The sequence below is a fragment of the Rhinatrema bivittatum genome, chromosome 7, assembly GCF_901001135.1.
Source record: "Rhinatrema bivittatum chromosome 7, aRhiBiv1.1, whole genome shotgun sequence".
In the NCBI taxonomy this organism is placed as follows: Eukaryota; Metazoa; Chordata; class Amphibia; order Gymnophiona; family Rhinatrematidae; genus Rhinatrema; species Rhinatrema bivittatum.
In genome coordinates this window covers 261870560-261892883 of record NC_042621.1, presented here as the reverse complement: position 1 = coordinate 261892883, position 22324 = coordinate 261870560, and the positions used below count along the sequence as shown (strand labels likewise).

General features: G+C 47.6%; 1 protein-coding gene across 3 annotated transcripts in view; it reads left to right on the top strand.

Annotated features, from left to right (window-relative positions):
- ZDHHC16 (zinc finger DHHC-type containing 16) overlaps positions 1–22324 on the top strand; it is a 150098-nt gene that overhangs the window by 119103 nt on the left and 8671 nt on the right. For 2 of the 3 annotated variants that reach the window (XM_029610163.1, XM_029610164.1), the window contains exons 8-11: positions 1656–1703; positions 15022–15107; positions 16460–16583; positions 16942–17012. In XM_029610163.1, coding sequence (XP_029466023.1) covers positions 1656–1703; positions 15022–15107; positions 16460–16583; positions 16942–17012 — 329 coding nt within the window. The remainder of the gene's footprint in view (positions 1–1655; positions 1704–15021; positions 15108–16459; positions 16584–16941; positions 17013–22324) is intronic. The other variant, XM_029610165.1, reaches the window with a different exon arrangement.

Sequence of the window (22324 nt, the reverse complement as noted above, 5' to 3'; positions counted from 1 at the left end):
TATCATGGCACTGCACCGCAGAGGAGAGTATGAGCCAGCCGCGGTGCTGGGATACAAATGAAACATTTGGGAAAACTGAGTTAATATCTGAGGAAGAAGGAAGGACCTTTGTGTTTTATTCCTTGGCTTGAATCTTCTGTTTAGTTTTTTTCTTTCTCCTCTAAGCAAAGATATGCAGGATGAAGTAATGTAACTGGTTTGTCTTGAACAAGCCACAGCCGACTGTTTCAAGCTAGAGACTTTTGTTGCTGTACTGCAGCTGTAAATAGATGTCTCTACCCTGACAATATCCCTTTTACAATAATCTGAAATCTTTTTTTTTTCTAGATTTTATTTATTTCTTTTTTTAAAACTATTATTTCAAAGCTCTCATGACAAATACTCTTTCTTTAAGTTATCCATTTTCTTGCTAGAAAAGTTCTTTGAAGCAAGGATTTCTACCCCAGCATTCCAGGCCACATCCATGAAGTTTAGTCTGGCAGATCTGTTTGCTCAAGGGACTTGGGCCCAGGTCCCTAGGGTGGTACCCTAGGGTTTAATAAAGGCTGCCCAGTTTGAAATGAGTTGTTGATCTCAATCCAGTTCCCAGTGAGAAGGTGCTGATATCAATAAGCCAGCAGCACAATCAGGCCCTCACTGGCACTAGTGATGGGAATCTCAGCAGAAGGAACAAAGACTGCATAGATACAGAGGCTGTCGGTGACGGGGAGCAGATCTAAAGAGAATCTTAGGGCAGTATGAGGAAGCTTGCGCTGCCACCAACCCTGCCCTTTTTGTTCAGTGGGATACAATGGCGAACTTTGGTTTCCAGTGCTGTCAGGAGCACTACATTCACTACAGAGAAAAATATGCTTTAAAAATGAAGAAAGGGAACCAGGAAAGTTTATAATTTGTTTTATTTTTTTTAAGGGCTCCTAATTGTTTTAACATGCAATTGGCATGAACGTCTGAACATCTGAGTGAGCAACACTGGTTTTTCCTGGGGAATTAACTCATTGTTTTCTTTGTTTGTAGGGGAGGGGCTCTCTAGCTTGCTTCTACTCCTTTATCCTTCCAGGCTGGGATCCGGCACTATGAGCCTTCATTTGCAACTACCCAGGAATTTCTGTCCTATGCTTATGTCTCTTTTCGTCACTTAAGTCTGCGTGGCCGTGATCTTCAACCAGGGCTCGTACACCAGACTCGCTCCTGCATATATAATATCCTGATTCCTGAGTCTGACTGTTAGGTGTCACTGCTGAGCGAGAGCTCAAGCGTTCCTTTCCCCAAGGGAGGGAGGGAGGGGGGTGAGTGCTGCCTCTGCCACATCCATAGGCCCTGGCTGGCCCCGGCTGCAGAGCTCTGACTTTCTCTGCATGGCAGGCGCTATGCCTTTTGCACTTCAAGCAGTCAGATTTGTGGGAATCCAGCTGAAACTTCTCTCTAGCTCCCAAGTCTGTGTGTGAGCCCTAGGGACATATTGACATCTTTCTAAAGGAGGCTGGGGAGGGGCAGTAGGCTAATTTGATTGGTTCGGAAAAGCTTAAAGTTGGGTGGGGGAGGTTGCTCGAGCCATTTCAGGAAGCAGAACGCCTGGCCCTCCTCTCTGTCCAGTTCTGCAGGGTTCTCTGTGTGTGTGTGTGAGGTAACTGTCCTCATCTTTTCCCTTCCAATAGAAAATGAAACTGCTTGAGAAGGAGCGGCTTCACTTTACAGGCAATCAGGTGGGCTGTCGTGCAAGGCAGAGCTGGCTGCTGGGGACAGTATCAAGGCAGTGACTGGCACTGGGGTGGGAGAGCAGCTGGACACATGGCTGCACTGATGTCTCCTGGACAAAATGCCTTTCCTTAGAACACCACCTGGTAACTCTTTGGACTGCCAGGTCCACCAATAAATTCTGTTAATTTGCTATATACCTGGTGGATTTCTTCCGAGCAGGTTTTATTTAGTTAAAATGTTTATATACCGCCTTCCGGTCTTCAGACCAATCAAAGCAGTGTATAGACAAAATACAATCATGCAAAACATCATTATAAAATCAAACACATATAATAAAATTATACAATTTAAAATAAGCACATTTCTGAATAGCAGACAGTATCTTAAGGTACTATTTCAGAATCCAAAATGATGTCATACGTTATCCTCTATTCCCTTCCTCAAGGGAAAAGACACATTTTTAGCTGTTTGTGAAATTTTAAATAATCTGCTTCCTGACAAATCTGTAAAGGTAAACTGTTCCATAGAGTAGGAGAAACACCAGAAAAAATGTATATTCCCTGTATGTACCCGGATCAGTCCAGACTCCTGGGTTTTGCCCCCCCCCCCCCCCCCCCCCCAGCAGATGGAGACAGAGAAGTTTTCAAAACAAAACTCAGCATTATATAGGATGGTGCCACCTACAGTCCGGCAGTATTTCTCTGTCTCCAGCAGATGGTGGAGGTGCAAGCCCTACAGTCTGTGCTGATTGCTTAGTGGAGTTAGAGTAGTGAGTTCTGTGAGTTTTAGAGAGTTTTCGGTCGGTAAAACATTTTTACTTTGATTAAAAAAAAAAAAAAAAGGAGCAGTTTCTGTCCTGAGCCTCCCAGGGGGTTTGTAAGGTCCTGAGGGGACCATCCCCCGCTGGTTGTTGAGGCAGCTGCATTACAGGTTCGAGGGCCCTCTTGTTCCAAGCTAGCAGCTCTGGGTGTGACACCGGGGAGCCTGCTTCACTCCACCCTGCCGGATCAGGACCATGGACCACTGCCGGGCAAGTCCTTAAAAAAAAAAAAAAGGTTTTGATTTTCTTTCATTTTCTGTCAGTGTCACCGGTGCTGCGGCTCTCTTCCCTCCCTGACACGGCGCTTGGGCGGACTGCAATTATTTTTCTATTTTTTTACAGAATTGAATTTTAGCTTTCTCAGGCCTGCTGCCGCGCTCGTCTCGTGCCTCGCATGTGGCTTGGCCCGTGCACGTCTTTCTCGGGAGGGGCTGTGCTTGGCGTGTCTTCCTGGGGGGTAGAGATTCTCCGGGGCCGCAAAAATGGTTAAAGGCAAGGCTGCCCGAGCTCCTTCAATGTTAGCTGCACCGAGATCAGCTGAGGCAGATCTGTTCCTGCTGAGCGCAGGAACGGAGGCTATTTTGGAGTCTTTTAGATCAGCGACTCGTGCAGCTATGGGGGAGGGGATTCTCCCGCCTTCTCTCTCTCCTCAGCCAGGGTTTCCTGGAGGGAGCGAACCTTTACAGTCTCTCTTACCTGCAATGGAGGATAGCCCCGAGGGGGGCTTCTGACGCCTCCTTCTCCTCTGAGTTTATTTTATTTCTCCATAAGGCTTTTAAAGCCAGGAGGGAAGGGAAACTGCAGGCTGGGGGTAAAACGTCCTCTAGTGGTCTTAAGTCTCTTTCTCGAAAGTGGTCTAAATCTAAGGGAGTCCCTGGGTCCTCCAAAGCTAAGTGCTCTTTCCTGTACGTACCCGGATCAGTCCAGACCATGGGTTAAGCCCCCGTTCCAGCAGGTGGAGACAGACCAGAATTCTGAGGCTGCCCATATAAGGACAGAACCTACCCAGGAACCCTCAGTATTCAACTGTCTCCAGCAGGTGGAACACCTCACCCTTGGTTCCCTGTTTTAGCTTGCCTCCTGGGTTCTTTCTACTTTCTTAAGGGCAAGCTCACGCAAGTACCTTTATAGTTTGTTTTATTAAAAAAAGAATAAATAAATTTTTTGATCAAACTGAATTTTTTTCTCTTATGTTCTGTGTTCAAGGTAGACATTTTTGTCTCCCTCGCTCTTGGGGTTCCTAGGGGGGTTTTGCCCCTTGATATTTATCAGCCTAGGTTCCCTTCCCGGTGACCTGTATGGGTGATACTGGTGGTGCCAGTCCCTCTCCCCACTTACCTGCTGCTGAGCCCCGAGAGGTCCATTCCTCGGTTGTGCTTCAGGGACGAGTTTCATTCCCCTGACTCTGTGTTTCAGATATATTATCTCCTTTGAAAAAAAAAAATAATAATAAAAAACCCAGAGACCTTTTTCTTCGATACTGTTTCTCAAAAAAAAAACCCAAAACTAATTAATTGCAGCAGTTTTGAATTTTGTGAGGAGAGTGCGGAGTTCAATCTCCCGCCTTTCTCCTCTGGGGCTCCCAGCTCAGCTGTTTCTAATTACATCGCTGCTCCTCCTCATGCCCCGGCCACTGTGCTGTGTTGCCTGTGGAGAGTCGGCCTCCCGACTCTCCCGCGAAGGTGTTTGTTCCATTTGCCTTTCTGGGGGTGAAGGCTCCTCTTTTGAATTGCCTTCATCTCAACCCCGGGGAAGGACTCCCCGACGTGCGGCAAAGCCGATTCAGTTCCAGGACTGCGCGGCTGTGGCGGCCATTTTGAATTTTTCAGATGTTTCTCTTCCTGCTTCTCCGGGGGCAGGAGACTTAATTTCTTCGTTTCACTCCCGGGGTGCTTCCTCTGACACCCCCCCCCCCCGAAAAAAATTCAGCCCGGGCCCGTTTTTCTTCAGAATTTATCCTTTTAATGCATGAGTCTTATCTGGCCAGCCTGCAAAGGGAGGTGGACCCCCCCACTCCAATCCCTCCTAAATTTCCAAGGCCTTCCCCCGAGGCTGGTTCTGACCCTCAGGGTCCTGTTAGGGTTCGTTTGGTCCCTGGAGCCCCCCCCTCCCACGGCGGACCCTCCTCCCCCGCCTGCCTTGGTCCCGCCTGATGTTGGGGATGATGAGGATGAATCCACTCCCCCCCCCCTTAGAGGGTGGTGATCCGTGTGTTCTCCGTTTATTCCGGCGGGAAGAGTTGGAGCCTCTTATTCCCTTCGTTCTGGAAGAACTGGGAATTGATGCCCCCCCAGATGATTCTGTGGCTGCAGCGATGACGCCAAACGCGGACCCAGTCCTGGCGGGACTTAGGGCCTTACCGCGTACTTTCCCTTTTCATCCTATGCATCGCTTGCTCCTCCTCAGGGAATGGGAATCTCCGGAGACGGGTCTCCGTGTTGGGAGAGCTATGGATAAACTTTACCCACTCCCTGAGGACTGCCTGGACATGTTAAAAATTCCCAAAGTGGATTCTTCTGTCACCGCGGTGACAAAGCACACTACCATCCCGGTGGTGGGTGCCACAGCCTTATGGGATGTACAGGACCATAAACTTGAATTTTACTTAAAACGTATTTTTGAGGTCTTAGCTCTGGGTGTCCGGGCGACAATTTGCAGCAGTCTCATGCAGCGGGCAAGTCTTAGGTGGATGCAACAATTACTCAGCACCCAGGACCTCCTGCCTGCAGAGGCTGAGCAAGCTGAGCATTTGGAGGGTGCCATGGCATATGGTGCGGATGCACTATATGATTTGCTTCGGGCTCAAGCTAAAGCTATGGTTTCTGCGGTATCTGCCAGACATCTTCTCTGGTTGCGCAATTGGTCTGCTGATGCTTCTTCTAAAGCTCGGTTGGGCAATCTTCCTTTTAAGGGTAAGTTGCTTTTTGGTGAGGACCTAGAACAGCTTATTCAGTCCCTGGGGGAAAACAAGGTTCATAAGCTGCCAGAGGACCATCCCAAACAGTCAAAGTCCTTCTTCCCGACTCGTTCTCGCTTTAGGGGGAATCGCCGTTATGTTAGCAGAGCCCGTGGATCTTTTCCCAGGGGTGGGGGGATATCCAGGTCGCAGTCTTGGTCCCATTCCTTTCGCGGCCATCGAGGCTTCCGAAACGGCCGTCAGCAGCCCACCTCCTCTAAGTCAGCTCCTTAATGAGATACGGCCGGTCCATTCCTCCGCTCGAAACTTAGGTGGGCGTCTTTCCATGTTTCTCGAGGAGTGGGCCAAAATAACTTCCGACCTATGGGTCCTCGATGTGATAAAGCACAGTTACGCATTAGATTTTGCCAGACACCTTCCGGATCTCTACATCGTTTCCCCTTGCGGCCATTCCAAGCGACCAGCAGTTTGCCACACCCTGCTGAATCTTCAGGAGCTGGGGGCAATTATTCCAGTTCCGGTTCACGAAAGGGGCGCTGGCCAATATTCAATTTACTTCGTTGTTCCCAAAAAGGACGATTCTTTCTGTCCCATTCTGGATCTCAAAAGGGTGAATCAGGCCCTCAGGGTTCCCCGTTTCAAAATGGAAACCCTGCGGGCGGAAATCGCAGTGGTTCGTCCCGGAGAATTTTTGGCTTCCCTAGATCTGAAAGAGGCTTATTTTCACATCCCCATTCTCCAGGAACATCAGAAATTCCTTCGTTTTCAGATCCTAGGTCAACACTTTCAGTTTCGGGCCCTCCCGTTCGGTCTCGCTACTGCTCCCCGCACTTTTACCAAGATCATGGTAGTTGTTGCAGCAGCTCTTCGCCGGGAGGGGATTCTAGTCCATCCTTATCTGGACGATTGGTTGATAAGGGCCAAATCTGTCTCTCTCTGCACGCTTGCAGTGGACAGAGTTTTGGCACTTCTCACATCTCTCGGTTGGATAATCAATTTCTCCAAAAGCTCCCTCCAGCCCTCGCAAGAGCTGGAATTCTTAGGCACTCGTTTCAACACTCGGATCGGGAAGGTTTTTCTTTCAGACTCGAGGACAATCAATCTGATAGATCAGTTGAACATGTTTGTCTCTCTCCCTCTTCCCACGGTGTGGGATTACCTCCAGATTCTAGGGACCATGGCCTCCACGATCGATCTCGTTCCCTGGGCGTTTGCTCATATACGTCCTTTACAGAAAGCATTATTGTCCTGTTGGAAGCCGGTTTCCGAACAGTACCAGGAGATTCTTCCTCTCTCCGACTCTATCATCGCCAGCATTCAGTGGTGGTTTTCCCCGGCCCATCTTCTCCGGGGAATGCCTCTTCTGACTCCTTCCTGGGTCATAGTAACGACAGATGCCAGTCTCTCCGGCTGGGGTGCAGTCTGTCAATCTCAAACGACACAAGGTTTTTGGTCCCTTTCCCAATCTCGATGGCACATCAATCGTCTAGAAGCCCGAGCGGTTTTTCTAGCCCTCAAGTTCTTTCTTCCTCTGATCCGTCACAAAGCTGTCCGAGTCCTATCAGACAATTCCACCACGGTAGCTTACATAAATTGACAGGGGGGAACTCGAAGTCGTCTAATGGCGTTAGAGACCAGCAAACTTTTTCTTTGGGCCGAGAAGCACTTTGATCGACTGGCAGCTTCCCACATAGCAGGCAAGGAGAATATTCAAGCCGACTTTCTCAGTCGTCAACATCTCGACCCCGGCGAGTGGGAGCTGTCACTCGAGGCGATGGACTTAATCGTGCACAGGTGGGGTCCCCCTCACCTGGATCTCATGGCGACTCTAGCCAACGCCAAGGCTCCCCGGTTCTTCAGCCGATGGAGGGAGCATTGTTCAGAAGGGGTGGACGCGCTGGTTCTTCCCTGGCCCTTCAATGTCCTTCTCTATGTGTTCCCCCTGTGGCCGTTAGTGGGGAAAGTTCTTCAAAGAATAGAACTCCATCGCGGTCCGGTCATTCTCGTGGCTCCCGAGTGGCCCCGACGGCCGTGGTTCGCGGATCTGGAGAATCTCTCGGCTGACGGACCTCTTCGTCTTGGTCATCTGCCCCATCTTCTGCGACAGGGTCCCGTATTTTCCGACCAGGCGGATCGCTTCTGTCTAGCGGCATGGCTTTTGAACGGAGACGTTTAAGGCGCAGAGGTTATAAAGATGAAGTTATTGCCACCCTTTTCAGGGCCCGCAAACAATCTACTTCTCTTACTTATATGAGAGTCTGGAAGGTTTTTGAGAATGTTTGTGAAGAGTTGGGTGTTTCTGCTTGCTCGCCTTCTGTTGCGGTTTTACTTTCTTTTCTTCACCGTGGTCTCTCCAAAGGTCTTTCAGTTAGCTCTCTACGCGTTCAGGTCTCCGGCCCTTGGTTCTCTCCTGGGCACCATTGAGGGTCGGCCGGTCGCCTCTCATCCGGATGTCATGCGTTTTCTTAGAGGCGCTAAGCATTTAAAGCCTCCTGTTCGGTCTATTTGTCCTTCGTGGAGTTTGAATTTGGTGCTTCGAGCTCTCTGTTCGGCTCCTTTTGAGCCCCTTCGTCGTGCCACTCTCAAAGACTTGACTCTCAAGACTGTTTTCCTGGTTGCTATCTCTTCCGCCAGGAGAGTGTCTGAGCTTCAAGCTCTTTCCTGTAGGGACCCCTTCTTACGTTTTTCGGACTCGGGTGTTTCCCTAAGGACCGTACCTTCTTTCTTACCTAAGGTTGTGTCATCTCTTCATGTTAACCAGTCCATTGAATTCCCTGCTTTTTCACCAGAGGATCTAGCGGCTTCTGGTAATAGTGATCTCCATCGTCTTGACGTCAAGCGAGTCTTGTTGCATTATCTTGAGGTCACTAATGAATTTCGAGTTTCCGATCATCTTTTTGTTCTGTGGAGTGGTCCCAACAAGGGGAAGCAAGCTTCTAAGGTTACGATTGCTCGCTGGTTGAAGGAGGCGATTTCTTCAGCCTACATTTGCAAGGGCCGACCGGTTCCTGAAGGCCTTAAAGCTCATTCCTTACGTTCTCAAGCGACTTCTTGGGCGGAGTCTCAATCAGTGTCGCCGCAAGAAATATGTAGGGCGGCCACATGGAAATCTCTTCATACGTTTGCTCGTCACTACTGACTCGATGTTCAGGCTCCAGCCTTTGGTTCCTTTGGTCGACAGGTTCTTCGAGCGGGACTATCTGGGTCCCACCCTCTATAGGGAAGCTTTGGGACATCCCATGGTCTGGACTGATCCGGGTACGTACAGGGAAAGGAAATTTAGTTCTTACCTGATAATTTTCGTTCCTGTAGTACCACGGATCAGTCCAGACACCCGCCCGTTCTCATTCTGTCCGCTCGAATTTTTTGTATTTTTCTTGCCTTCTTACAGGTTTTTTTCTCTATTTTGTCTCCTGCATCGTTTTTTTCTGGGATTTACTGTTTAGGCACCGGAAGCATCTTTGCGATGATCAGGGGTAGTTATACAAGAGCGTTTAGTCACACAGTTCATTCAATTGTTATCCTGTTTTTTAAATTATATTTATTATTTATCCTGGTACTTGCTTGATCTTATTCCTTTTCTGCTTTGACAATAGTTATACTGAGGGTTCCTGGGTAGGTTCTGTCCTTATATGGGCAGCCTCAGAATTCTGGTCTGTCTCCACCTGCTGGAACGGGGGCTTAACCCATGGTCTGGACTGATCCGTGGTACTACAGGAACGAAAATTATCAGGTAAGAACTAATTTTCCTTTGCGTACAGGGGCTCATCAAACCAATACTGATTCCACGGGTCAGGATACGGACCCAGGGGACCAGGACCTGCAGGGCAAGCCTCAGATGGGGGTGGATACAGACCCTGATCAACATCCACAGGATCCAGCATGAGGCTCTCACATTGTGGAAGGAGACGACCCTAAGGTCCCTCTGTTTAGGAAGGAGGAGTTGGCTCCGCTTATCCCTGCCATACTCAGAGAGCTAGGCATGGATGGGCCGCCAAAGGAGTCCAGGCTAGGGGCCATGGACCCAGTGTTGCTGGGTCTGAGGGGCTTGGCTACTTCTTTTACTTTTCATTTTTCTGCCACGGACTTGCTATGTAGAGAATGGGATACCCCAGATCTGGGATTGAAAGTTAGCAAGGCTATGGATAAGCTATATCCTCTTCCGGAGGAAGCAGTTGACATACTGCAGGTGCCCAAGGTGGACGCGGTGGTGTCCGCAGTCACCAAAAAGACCACAATCCTGGTTACGGGTGCTACAGCCCTGAAGGACCTGCAGGATAGAAATTTGGAGCTGCAGCTCAAGAAAACTTTTGAAGTCTCTACACTGGGAGTGCAGGCAGCTATGTGCAGCAATTTTGCCTTGCGAGCGGGCCTTCGCTGGGTTCAGCAGTTACAGGCTAATGCTGGTCTTTCCGATGCAGAAACACAGCAAGCAGGGCTTCTGGAAGCTTCGATCGCTTATAGTGCGGATGCACTTTATGATCTGTTACAGACTTCGGCCAGATCCATGGTGTCGGCAGTCTTGGCTCGACGGCTCCTGTGGTTAAGAAACTGGTTGGCGGATATTTCCTCCAAGGCTCAGTTGGGGTTGTTTCCTTTCTAGGGTAAATTGCTTTTTGGCAAGGACCTCGAGGATATGATTCAATCCCTGGGGGAGAACAAGGTTCACTGACTGCCAGAGGATAGGCCCAAGTCAAGAAGCTTCTTTTCTTCAGGGTCTCGATTCAGAGGGAATCGGAGATTTCATCCATCCAGTGCTCCAGCTTCTTCCTTTCGGCACGCGTCCGGTCGCCAACAGTCCTGGTCTCAGCCCTTTCGTGGCCGATGCTTTGGCAGAACCGGGGCTATCCAATCCGCATCTGGGGCCAAGTCTTCCCAATGAAGGGACGCCGACCCATTCCTCGGTTCCAGTTGTCAGGGACAGATTGTCCATGTTTTACAAGGAATGGGTCAAGGTGACATCGGACCAGTGGGTCCTTACTGTGATAAATCAAGGCTACGCTTTAGATTTTGCACACCGCCTTCCAGAGCGGTTTCTAGTCTCCCCATGTGGTTACAAAGAGAAACAACAGGCAGTACAAGATACCTTGCAACACCTTCTGCAGCTCGGCGCCATCAACCTGGTTCCTTAGGTGGAGCAGCGAAAAGGGCGTTATTCCATTTACTTCGTAGACCCCAAAAAAGAAGGGTCCTTCTGACCCATTCTGGATTTTGAAGCACGTAAACCGCTGCCTCAGGGTGCCATGTTTTTGCATGGAGACGTTACGGTCAGTCATTGTCTTGGTAAGAAAAGGAGAGTTTCTGGCATCACTGGACCTAACAGAAGCGTATCTTCACATAGGCATTCGGGCCGACCACCAGATTTTTCTAAGGTTCTCTGTTATGGGTCATCATTTTCAGCTTCGAGCTTTGCCCTTCGGTCTTACCACCGCATCCAGAACGTTTACCAAGGTAATGGTTGTGGTGGCGGCTCATCTGCGCAGAGATTCCTGGTGCATCCATACCTGGACGACTGGCTAATTCGGGCAAAGTCGGAGTCGCTTGGCCAGTTGGCAGTTCGCAAAGTGCTTCAACTCCTGCGATCACTGGGTTGAGTGATCAACTTAGCCAAGAGCCAACTGGTGCCCACCAAGTCTTTGAAGTTTTTAGGAGTTCTATTCGACACTTAACAGGGGAGAGTGTTTCTTACCTCGGACGAATTGTAAAGCTACAAGGAAAAGTGCGGGACTTATTGGCCAACCGTCTCCCCAGAGTGCAGAAATATTTGCAGGTTCTCGGCTCCATGATTTCCACCATGGAGCTGGTGCACTGGGCCTTTGCTGATATGTGTCCTTTACAATCAGCATTGCTTTTGCATTGGAATCCAGCCTCCGAACAGTTTCATTTACCTCTCCCTCTTATGGATACGGCGCGCTCCAGTCTCGATTAGTGGCTTATCTCAGACAACTTATCCCGAGGAGTTCCCCGGGAGGTGCCAGAATGGACAGTGGTGACCATGGACGCCAGCCTCTCCAGTTGGGGAGCAGTTTGCCTGAGGAAGTTGGTGCAGGGACAATTGTCCCAGGAAGAATCTCAGTGGTCGATCAATTGTCTAGAAACCAGGGCAGTGTGGTTAGCGTTGCAAGTGTTCTGCCCTCTCCTCCAGGGGAAGTCAGTCAGAATTCTTTCTATCAGTGCGACCACGGTGGCTTAAATCAATCGCCAAGGGGGAACCAAGAGCCAGCCAGTGGCCACGGAAGCCTGGCAGCTGATTAGCTGGGTGGAGAAGCATTTAGTAAGTATTGCAGCATCTCCCATAGCAGGAGTCGACAACGTTCAAGCGGACTTTATCAGTCGGCACCCCCTCAATCTCGGGGAAGGGGAGCTCGCAGATGAAGCTTTCCAGCTCATATGTGACACGTGGGGCATACCCCGCCTGGATCTCATGGCAACGTTTCAGAAAGCCAAGGCTCCGCGCTTCTTCGGTCGCCGCAGAGAAACAGGAGCAGAAGGGGTAGATGCCCTGGTGCTGCCCTGGCTGATCGACATGCTGCTGTTTGTCTTCCCTCCTGGGCCGCTGATAGGTAAAGTGCTCAGGAGAGTGGAGTTACACCCAGCAGAAGTCATCCTCGTAGCTCCAGAGTGGCCGAGACGGCCTTGGTTTGTGAACCTGGTCAATCTGGCAGTGGCGGGTCCCCTGCGGTTACCACTGCTCCCGGACCTTCTCCATCAAGGGCCCATGTGTTTGGAAGAGGTCGATCGCTTTTGTCTAGTGGCATGGCTTTTGAGAGGCGCCGCCTGAGGAGTCAAAGGTATTCGAACGCTGTGGTGGCAACACTTCTCCGGTCTCACAAGACATCCACCAACCTCGCGTATGTGCGTGTGTGGAGAATCTTTGAATCTTGGTGCGTGGACCAGGCGATTGTTCCTACTCGATCTTCAATGTCGGATATTTTAGGTTTCTTACAATCCGGACTCGCCAAGGGCTTATCGTATAGTTCCCTGAGGGTTCAGGTGGAAGTTCTTGGTTGTTTGTGCGGTTCCATTCAAGGCGTGGTGTTGGCTGCTCACCCCGATGTGGCTCGTTTCCTAAAGGGGGAAAAGCATTTATGTACCCAATCAGGCACCCTTGTCCTTCTTAGAATCTGAACTTGGTTCTCTCAGCTCTGTGTATGGCGACCTTTGAGCCTCTGAAAACGGCTACAATAAAGGATCTCACCTTAAAGGTGATTTTCCTTATCCCTATCATATCTGCTTGCAGGATATCGGAGCTCCAGACTCTATCCTGTAGGGAGCAGTTTCTGAGAATTTCAGATTCTGTTGTATCCTTATGGAGCTTCCTTCCTTTCTTCCGAAGGTGGTGTCTGCTTTTCATGTGAATCAGTCAGTGGAGCTTCCTTCCTTTCTTCCGAAGGTGGTGTCTGCTTTTCACGTGAATCAGTCAGTGGAGCTTCCGTCGTTTCCCGTTTTTGGACCGGTCAGACCCTATGTCTAAAGACTTACGGAAGCTGGATATTCGTTGGGCTTTGTTGCATTATCTGGAAATTACTAAAGCGTTTCGTGTGACGGATCATCTTTTTGTGCTGTGGGCTGGTCCGAAACGAGGAAATATGGCATCTAAAGCTACGATTTTGCGCTGGTTGAAAGAGGCTATAGGCTCGGCGTATTTGCTGCATGGTAAGCCTGTACCATTTGGGCTCATTCTACCCATTCGCAGGCGGCTTCTTGGGCGGAGTGTCAAATGGTCTCACCGCAAGAGATCTGCAGGGCAGTGACTTGGAAGTCTTTGCATACATTTGCCAGACACCACAGACTGGATGTTCAGGCACCGGGTGAAAGAGGCTTTGGAGAAGCCGTGCTTAGAGCGGGCTTCTCCAGATCTCATCCCAGGTATTAAAGCTCTGGTACATCCCAGGAGTCTGGACTGATCCGGATATGTACCGGGAAAAGAAAATTAGTTTCTTACCTGATAATTTTCGTTCCTGTAGTACCACGGATCAGTCCAGAGGTCCCGCCCAGGGAACGCATGGAAGTAAGGGAGAGTCCACTCAGTTACTGATTGATTTGTTTTCAGATCTGCAGAAATTGGATTGACCGTCCTCAAGTGGTTCTACAGGTTCAGTTCCTAGGAGGGTTAAGTGAACCGGTTATTTCTTTTTCTTGTTGAAGGGTTATTGTACATAGTTATGGTGGTTTTTTGAGAGCCATTCTGCTTTGACTGAGTAATACTGCCGGACTGTAGGTGGCACCATCCTATATAAGGCGGAGTTTTGTTTTGAAAACTTCTCTGTCTCCATCTGCTAAAGGGGGAGGCAAAACCCAGGAATCTGGACTGATCCGTGGTACTACAGGAACGAAAATTATCAGATAAGAAACTAATTTTCCTATCTTATCTGTTTCCCAAGTATCTCCTTAGATGAGGGAATCAGGCTCCCTGGCTTGACCTCAAGCTTCTACTAGGTTGGTATTATTGCACCTTATCCCTCAGATAAGCTGGCACTGCACCTCTCAGCACCTTTAAGTCAAAAAATAGATTCTTAAATTTTCTATGCACTTCTCCTGGCAACCAGTGTAGCCTAGACAGCATCACTTCTATTAGGGTTCTCCTTCATTGTCCAAACACTGTTCTAGCTCCCACATTTTGAACAAACTGAAGTTTTCACAATAACCACTAAGGGCAAACCCACCAGAAGCACAGTAGTCCAAATGTGATATTTCTAACATATATACAAGTAATTTAAACTTTCACCCCCAAAAGTAGGTTTCAATTTACATATCAACTTTGGTTTACCAAACATCATTTGTTGTTCAGATTGCCTCTGATACTGTGCCAAGTCAGCTTGCCTATTTTATGTATTTAACACAAAAAAAAAAACCCCATAATGCAAATGTTTCTAAAGCTTTCAAAAGGTAATTTCAAGCAAACTGCTGTCAGTCTAATAACCCTCCCATGTCCTCTGGGCACCCTGCTCCTCACTGTAGTAACCCCACACTTCTTGGAAGCTTGTGCTGTAAATTTTGTGTTCACAACAAAATCCTTATGTATCGCTGTGGTTAACTTTGTGTTGGCACAAGACATCTTGTCATATCTCCATCTGCGTTAGTGCATTCCTGCTTCTTTCTGGACTTGTGATACCTAAGGACAAGTCGCCTCTTGCACTGTGCTGTGAAAAAAAAATGCAATCTCTATTTTATCTTGCTGTCATTTCTGTGTACCCTGTTGAGTAGCACCACCACTGTCTCTGTTCTTCTTTGCTGACTTGACCCATATCATCAATATTTTTGCAGATGGTTCCTATGAGATTTTTGGGAAAAGGAATCTAAAAGTGGAATTACAGCATTTATTCAGTCGCAAGGTTTGCCTCAGCAAGGTGTTTGCATGTACTACCAGCCACTAGTTCTCGAAGACCTAGAAATGGGTCATCCCTTGCATATTCTAGTTCTGGAAAAGCAGGATTACAGCTTCTTAGGTTACTGATATTGAGGGAAGGTTGCAAGGATGAAGCTAGGAATTGAAGAAATTTTACTGCAGATTATAAGAGGTGAACATCAGTGTTAAAAAATAAAGGGCTGGAAAATATACAATTCATTTTTGTATTTCTTTTAGACTTATTACCAAACTCCACCTCCCACGTTTTCCTTCCGAGAGAAAATGTTCCACAAGTGCATTGTCTATCTCTGGGTCCTTTGCAGGTAACAGCTTTTACCTCCCATTTTATGAAAGCGTTGTCCTTTGACAGTGCAGTTTTTGGGTGACAGATGAAACCGGGGCTAAAAAGTTTGTTTTTGTATGCCAGCGGCGCGGATTTAGCTGCTTTCCCTTCCTTCCCCAGGCTGTTCCCTCTTGCTCCAAGTCCAGTTCAATTGGACTTGGCTTCTACTGGGCTATGGCATCACGAGCCTTTGTATGTAGCTATCTGGGTTTTTACCCTTAATTTATGTCCCCCCTCCCAGCTCGCTTACCCAGTAATCGTGGTGGCCAAGTGCACCTGTGAACCTAAACCCAGCCATTAGGGGTCACTGTTGGGCAATGACAGGGACTGCCTTCCCTTAAGAGCTGTGAGCACTGCCTCTACAGTGGCCTCAGTCCAGGGAACAGAAGTCGATTCCCAGGTCCTCTGCATGACGGAGCGCAGCACTGAGCAAGGCCCCTTGATTTAGTTTCTGTGAGAGAGAGGAAGAAGCAGCTCAGCTTTTGAAGGTGAAACCACTGTGTCATCTAGCAGGATAAGAAAATGCAAATGCTCCAGATGCAAAAAGAGACCTCGCTGCCATCAAAATCTATGTCTAAATATTTGAGATGCTTCAAAATAAAAATCTTTACAAAACAGGTTCTGTGATACTATAAGACTCCGCAAGGACCAAAATTCCTTCTAATTTTCCTATTATTTATTTCTCCATCTCCTCTTCATTGGGTTTGGAAGTTTTGAACTTTGTTTGAAGATTTAATATGCAGTCAAGTGTATCTTTTTTTTTTTTCCTGTAATGAAGCAGAAGATACAGGGCCGGTGCAAAAGTATTTGGCATCCTTGGCAAACCTTCAGACATGCACCCCTGCCCCCAGCTTGCCTACTAGTGACAGCTCCTGTACAACACTACCTTCTCCTGGAGGTTATGGCACCCAGCACAGCAGTATTGGCATTGGCAGGGCATCCCTCTGGACCACACACTGGCTGGATTTTGCAACCCCAAAAATTCTGGCCCTCTAGGCGACTGCCTAGTTTGCATAATGGATGCACCTGCCCTAGGTAGATATAAGGAACATCAGAAGGAATTTTATTCTTTGAAGACTTTTATGTAAAGTGGAGGCTATTTTTATGTAATGAAGAAAATATATAATTCTGAAACTGGTTTTGGTAAGGTTAATTTTTATTTTGGAGCTGCTCCCATATGTTTGAGTTTGGTTTTGAAGCAGGAAACAAGGCCTGAGATCCATCTGCCAATAAACTCAGTGTTCTATCATCGCCCAAGACAGAAGAAAGCATGCTGAGCATGTGGGATCTGCTGCAACCTTTCCTTTTCATCATTTTTCTAATTCTTCCTAGCTCAGTGGCACTGGCTCTTGGCGCCCTCGCTTTATGGCACGCTGTCCTTATTACTCGGGGTGAGACCAGCATAGAAAGGCACATCAACAAGAAGGAGAGACAGCGACTAAAGAAGAAAGGCAAAGTGAGTAATAAATATCAGTGCAGTTCTGGAGAATGTAATCTAGGTGGGAGCTAAAACATTTTCAGCTTCTTCACCCTGCTTCTCTCAAGCCCCTTTTAGAGTTTCAGGCCTTGTTCCCTGCCAGCAGTGCATCCTGGTGAGGACCTGGTATAGCAGTACTGGCTGTGGAAAAGCTTTCCGCGTCTTCAGTTACTTATGCAATGTGCAGTGGTGCAGAATTCCCCCGTGGGTAATAGATGGAATCATAGTCCCTGAGAAGAGCACACCACCTCTTTAGAGCTGCAGTTACTATGGGAGGAGATTGATAGATGAAAGACATGTTCCGTGTAGGAGAGAGAATCTGTTTTTCTTTTTGCAGGTGTTCCAGAACCCATACAGCTATGGAAGATGTAACAACTGGAGAATTTTCTTTGGTGTGGAAACAAAACAGTAAGACACTCCTGATTTCATATTTGTTAGGCTTGAGAGCAATGCGAGAGTTCAACTTAAAAATGAGTATCGTTTTGAGGGGTTTATGATTTTTGTTCTTCCTACACCTGTAACAAAAGTGTGCAATTAACAAAACACAGTAGTCAATGGGAGATCAAAGTGTAGTACATGATGGGGAGAATGTGTAGATGCTAGTCCAGGAAAACTCGGTGAAAAAGGTGAGAGGATATTTAAAAGAAAACATGGAAGCAAGAATGTGAATGGAAAATGATAGGGAATTCCCCAGAGAAGCAAGAATGGAAAGGAGATTTGGTGCAGGGAAAAGGGGCTCAGTATGACAATGCGAACACAAAATTTATTAATATTGGGCCCCACTCCATGTGTCTGCACAAAAGAATGTATTGTCTGAGTAAATGATTTCTTTTTAGACTTTCTAGTTTAAAAATCTAGAGGGCGATAAATTGGCAAATGTGGGAGTTACTATGTTCCCATGGTTTTATTTGTCACCTTCATGGACAAGAGCTTCACCTTTGAAGAGCTCACACTTTCACAGGAGGTAATTATTTTTATTTATCTAATTTATTTTTTTCCCCCCCAAGATGAAATTTACCCAGCATCAGCTGGAGCAGATGGGCCTCCCCTTTATATACTGGTGGAGCCTAGTACTTTTTTAGGTGACCCAGCAGTGCCTGTTCCTGAAACAGTACAAGCCTTCACAGGCTAATTAATTGAGCAGCGAGGGACATGCCTTGGTCCCTTTCTTATGTAATATGGGGTAAAAATTATTATTTTATGAGACAGAACTGACAAATGGCTACTGTTGTCTTGTAACACCCACCAGGGGTTAATCCCTTGGCCACTTGAGGATCCCAATAAACGCTGTTTTCCTAGCGTGTAGACAGATGGACTCGGGACCAGAGGGTTTATGCTTCCATGCCAGCAGATGGAGACGGAGCAAGCTGACATCACAGTATCCATAAAAAAGAATGCCCCAAGGCAGAAAACCAAGGCTAACATTAACATATAAAACTCTTATTTTAACACAGCTATATATGCAGAGGTGCTGCTAATGAGGGGTATGTGAGTATCTCTGGTGCAGGAACCAAAAATGTGACTTAAAATATGTGCCATTTCCTTAGCATACGGGTAGGTCATTCCCAACGAGTGGTTTATGCACTTTTGTCAGCAGATGGAGACGGAGCAAAAGCTGATGTCACAGCCATTATAGTCCCACCCCAACATCAGCCCACCAATATTTTCCTTCACCAGTAGATGGTGGACATGCATTTCCCTTTGGGAGATTGCCTGTGAGTAAAAACAGAAAAAAATGGAAGAAAAGAAAGAAGGAATCGAAAGGAGATAATGAAAAGACAAGAGCACCGCTTAACGCCTGAGGTGATACTGTTTGGTCCGTCCCTCAGTAGAGTGTCCTTAGTCCGCTAGCCTTGACTGCTGTGGACCAGAAATTCCAATAGCAGTTGCAAGCCGAGAGTGACTTGGCAGTGAAGGCCTTAGCCCTCTCCCCCTGTAGAGGCTCAGCGATGAAAGCTTTAGCCCTCCCCCCTGGTAGCCGGGACCTGTTTCTGCTCTCAGCCAGGGAAGGCTAAGCTCAGATAAATGTTGTTTGCTATAAAAAAAGAAATAGTACAGCAGCGAGAGGAAAGCAGGAGAAAGGGTCCGTTATCTCAGCGTTCGACTATCCTGCTCATGTCTCTGAGGAGTTCTGTGAAGTAAGGTAGCAGTGCAGGCTCGGCGGGTTGAGTAGTCATGTGGCTAGGCCCTGCTTCAGACTTCTCCCTTTTTGACGCTTAGTAGGCTGTGAGGGGATTTTGCACCATTCTTGCGGCAGGCTGTTGGTGCACTCCTGTGCGCTCAGTTGTATGATCAAACAGTGCTGGGCGCCCAATTTGGTGCCTAGTTGGACACGCGTCTAAGCACATATAAGCACATATATCTGCGCACACACTTTTTTGTGTGCGTCCATTTTGGGCATAGGTTTTATATGCATGATGTAGGCGCTTATTTATTTTATTTATTTGTTTTTATATACCGACATTCGTAGGAAACAACACATCGGTTTACAATATAAGTCAAATACACAATTAAAATACAAATAGACACAATTAAAATACAAATAGAATACAATATTATAATCATAAATCATAAAATTCATAGTAAAACGTCTAAATCACAATAAAATTAGTTATAAAATCATAAAACAAAATATATGATGTCTATGATTAGAATTAAGAAAATGCTTGTTGAAAGAGCCAGGTTGTAACACCTTTCTTAAATGTTCTGATATTAGATTCGAGTCTTAAATTTTGTGGTAAGGAGTTTCATAATTGAGGCCCAGCCAGCGCCTATAGTGCCTGCAGCAAAAGCACCTAAGCGCCTATCCATTTGTGCTGCATACCACATCACGATGTCTTTTTGGGATGAAATGGCTGTGTAGCGCCTCTTGGCTCCTGAGGCATACCATATAGTCTTTCTCTCAGTAGAGTGCTTCAGTTCAGTAGTCTTGAGGTGCCTGGCAATCACGTGCAATTAGCGATTGCAGGCTGAGATAGGCTCGGTGGTATGGGTTTAACTCTCTTCCCCCTGTAGCCGGAACCCATTTCTGCTCTCAGCCACGGAGGGCTGAGCTCAGGTGAACATTTTTCTTATTGAAAAAAACAAAAAGCCTCCCAAAAATCATACCCTAGCCCGCTTAGTCTTTGGGGGGTTCCGTGAGCTAAGGAGGCAGTGCAAGCACGGCAGGTTGAACAGCCATTTGGCTAGCCCCACTCGCAGGCTTCTCGCTTTTTGAGCGCTTGGTAGGATGCGAGTTATTTGCATGCATTTTTATTCTGTGGGCTGCTCGCCACGCACCTGTGCACCTATTTTTGCATCCTACTTGGGCACCTTGGTGTATTGGGCACCTAGCTGGGCATGCAGCACGCATATTTGTGTGTGCACACTTTTTGTGCGCCCAGTTTGAGTGTGGGTTTTATTCGTGCATGTTCCAACTGCGAGCTTTGACTGTGCTGCACGCTTACAAATATGGCACTTGCAGCGAGGAAGTCTAGGCTCTTCTGTATTTGTGCTGCATGCCCCTTAAGGGTCATTCAGCTGCAGCTTTCTTTAAGCTTGTGTCAGTGTTGCCTGGATGCTTGGGATGATTTCCATGCTTCTGGAGGGTCTCCCTCCCTTGATCCACAGGCTGAGTCATCATGAGCTACTAGCTCTCAGGGCGTCAGGTTCGAACCTTGTGGCCTGGAATGAACCTTTCTTCCAGGGCCGGTCTTCTGCTAAGCTTGGGCTGTGATTTCCAAGCCCTTTCCAGGGCCAAGTATCGTGACACAATATGGCCTAACTATGCTTGAATGCAGGTGAATCAAAATGATACCGATGATGTTGATGGTGATGAGCATTTCCACACCTTTGGAGCCAAATCAAACTCTAATATTTTTCTTTCTTAAAAATGAGTTGCTGGGTTTGGTCTCTCAAGCATCGAAGACCATCAGAGTGGCTGGGACTAGCTCCTTGGGAATGCAGAAGAAAGTTCCTGTTTTGGTACCCCATGCAAGGCTTCTTGTTTCTTTCCTCTCTGGGTTGCACCCCAGGAGTTGACTGATGTGGAATGGAGTGCACCAAGAGCATCCTTTAAAGGAAGACGCATCTTGGCATCTGCAGACCAAAGAGTAATTGCGTTTCCCTAGGGTGGATGCCTTGATGTGTTCTGTCACGAACCGTACTACCATCCCGGTAGAAGGAGGTGCGGCACTGAAGGATGCTCAGGATAGGAGGATTGTTTTCAGCCTTATAGAGGAGGTTCTTTCCAGAGGTCCTGTCCTTTCCGTAGATCTCAGTCCTTTTCCCCCTGAGGACCTTGAAGGGATACGGACTCCAGAGGTGAAGTCCCTTGGTCTTCCAATGAGGGCTTGCAGGCTCACCTGTTGGTTCATGAGATAGGTGGTATCTATCCCGTTTTTACCACGGGTGGTTCCAGATTACTTTGGATCAATGTGTTTTCAAATATTTTTGGGATGGCTACGCTCTAGAATTTCTTCGCATTCCTCCAGATGTCTTCATGGTCTCTCTATCTATCTCCCCTCAGCAGAGGGTAGAAGTAGCGATGATGTTATAACGGATGTTGAAAGTGGTGATTCCCGTTCCTGAATTGCAGAGATATACAGCCATTTATTTAGCATTGCCTAAGAAAGATCAGTTGTTCCGGCCCTGGATCTATATTACCATCCATTGGAAGCATCAGCAGTCCATTTTGCTAACATGGATCATCATTATCAGTTTCAGGTCTTTCCTTCAGGCTAGTCGTGACGCCCGGGATATTTTTCCTAGCTCATGGTAGCAGTAGTGGTGGCTCCTACCAAGGAGTACATTCTAGTTCTCCCCTCTCTGGACGGCTGGTTGATTTGTACCAAAACCATGGAAGAGAGTTTTCACGCTTCCTGCTGGGTGGTTCTTTGCTACAGGAGCTAGGTTTGGTAGTGAATCTGGCCTGCAATGATTTGCAGCTGTCTCAGGCCCTGGAGTATCTTGAGGTTTGGTTTGATACAAGGCAGGGAAGAGTATTCCTGCCACAGTCTCGGATCCACACCTTGATGCTGCGACTTCGTTCCCAGAGGAACCCAGTTTGTCCGACTGGGGGGTCTCATCTACAGGTCTGGGGGTTAATGGCTGTCACATTAGAAGTGGTTCTCTGGGAGAGGGCACATATGTGCCCTCTTCAGCGCCTGTTGATCTCCTGTTTGAGTCCGTAGTTGAAAACCTATGTGGTGAGGCTGTTCCTTCTTTTAGAGGTGAGATTCCATTTGGAGTGATGATTATAGGCGGATCATCTTAGGAAAGGAATTCCCTAACTATGCTGGATTGGCTGGTGTACTTGACAGATGCGAGCTTCCGGGACTGGGGGGAGCTCACTGTCAGAAGTTGTTGGTACAAGGGTGCTGGAATGCAGCAGAGCAGCTGTGGAACATCAACAAACTGGAAGCAAGAGTGGTTTGGTTGACATGCTTATAAGCATATCCACCTTTCTTATGGCCAGAAATAACAACATCAGAGCCGATTTCTTCATCAGGAGAAACTTGGACCTAGGAGAATGGGAGGCCTGGCAGATGAGGCCTTCTGCTCCTGGTGAACCGTTGGGGTTATCGGATCTAGGCCTGTTGTTGAAATTCACCAACGCAGAGGATCCACACTTCTTCAGGTGCAGGCGGAACCCAAAAGTGTTAGGCATTGATGCTCTTCTTCAAGAGTGGCCACTCTGTGCCCTGTTTTATCATTTTCCCCTGGCCTCTGATAGGCAGGCT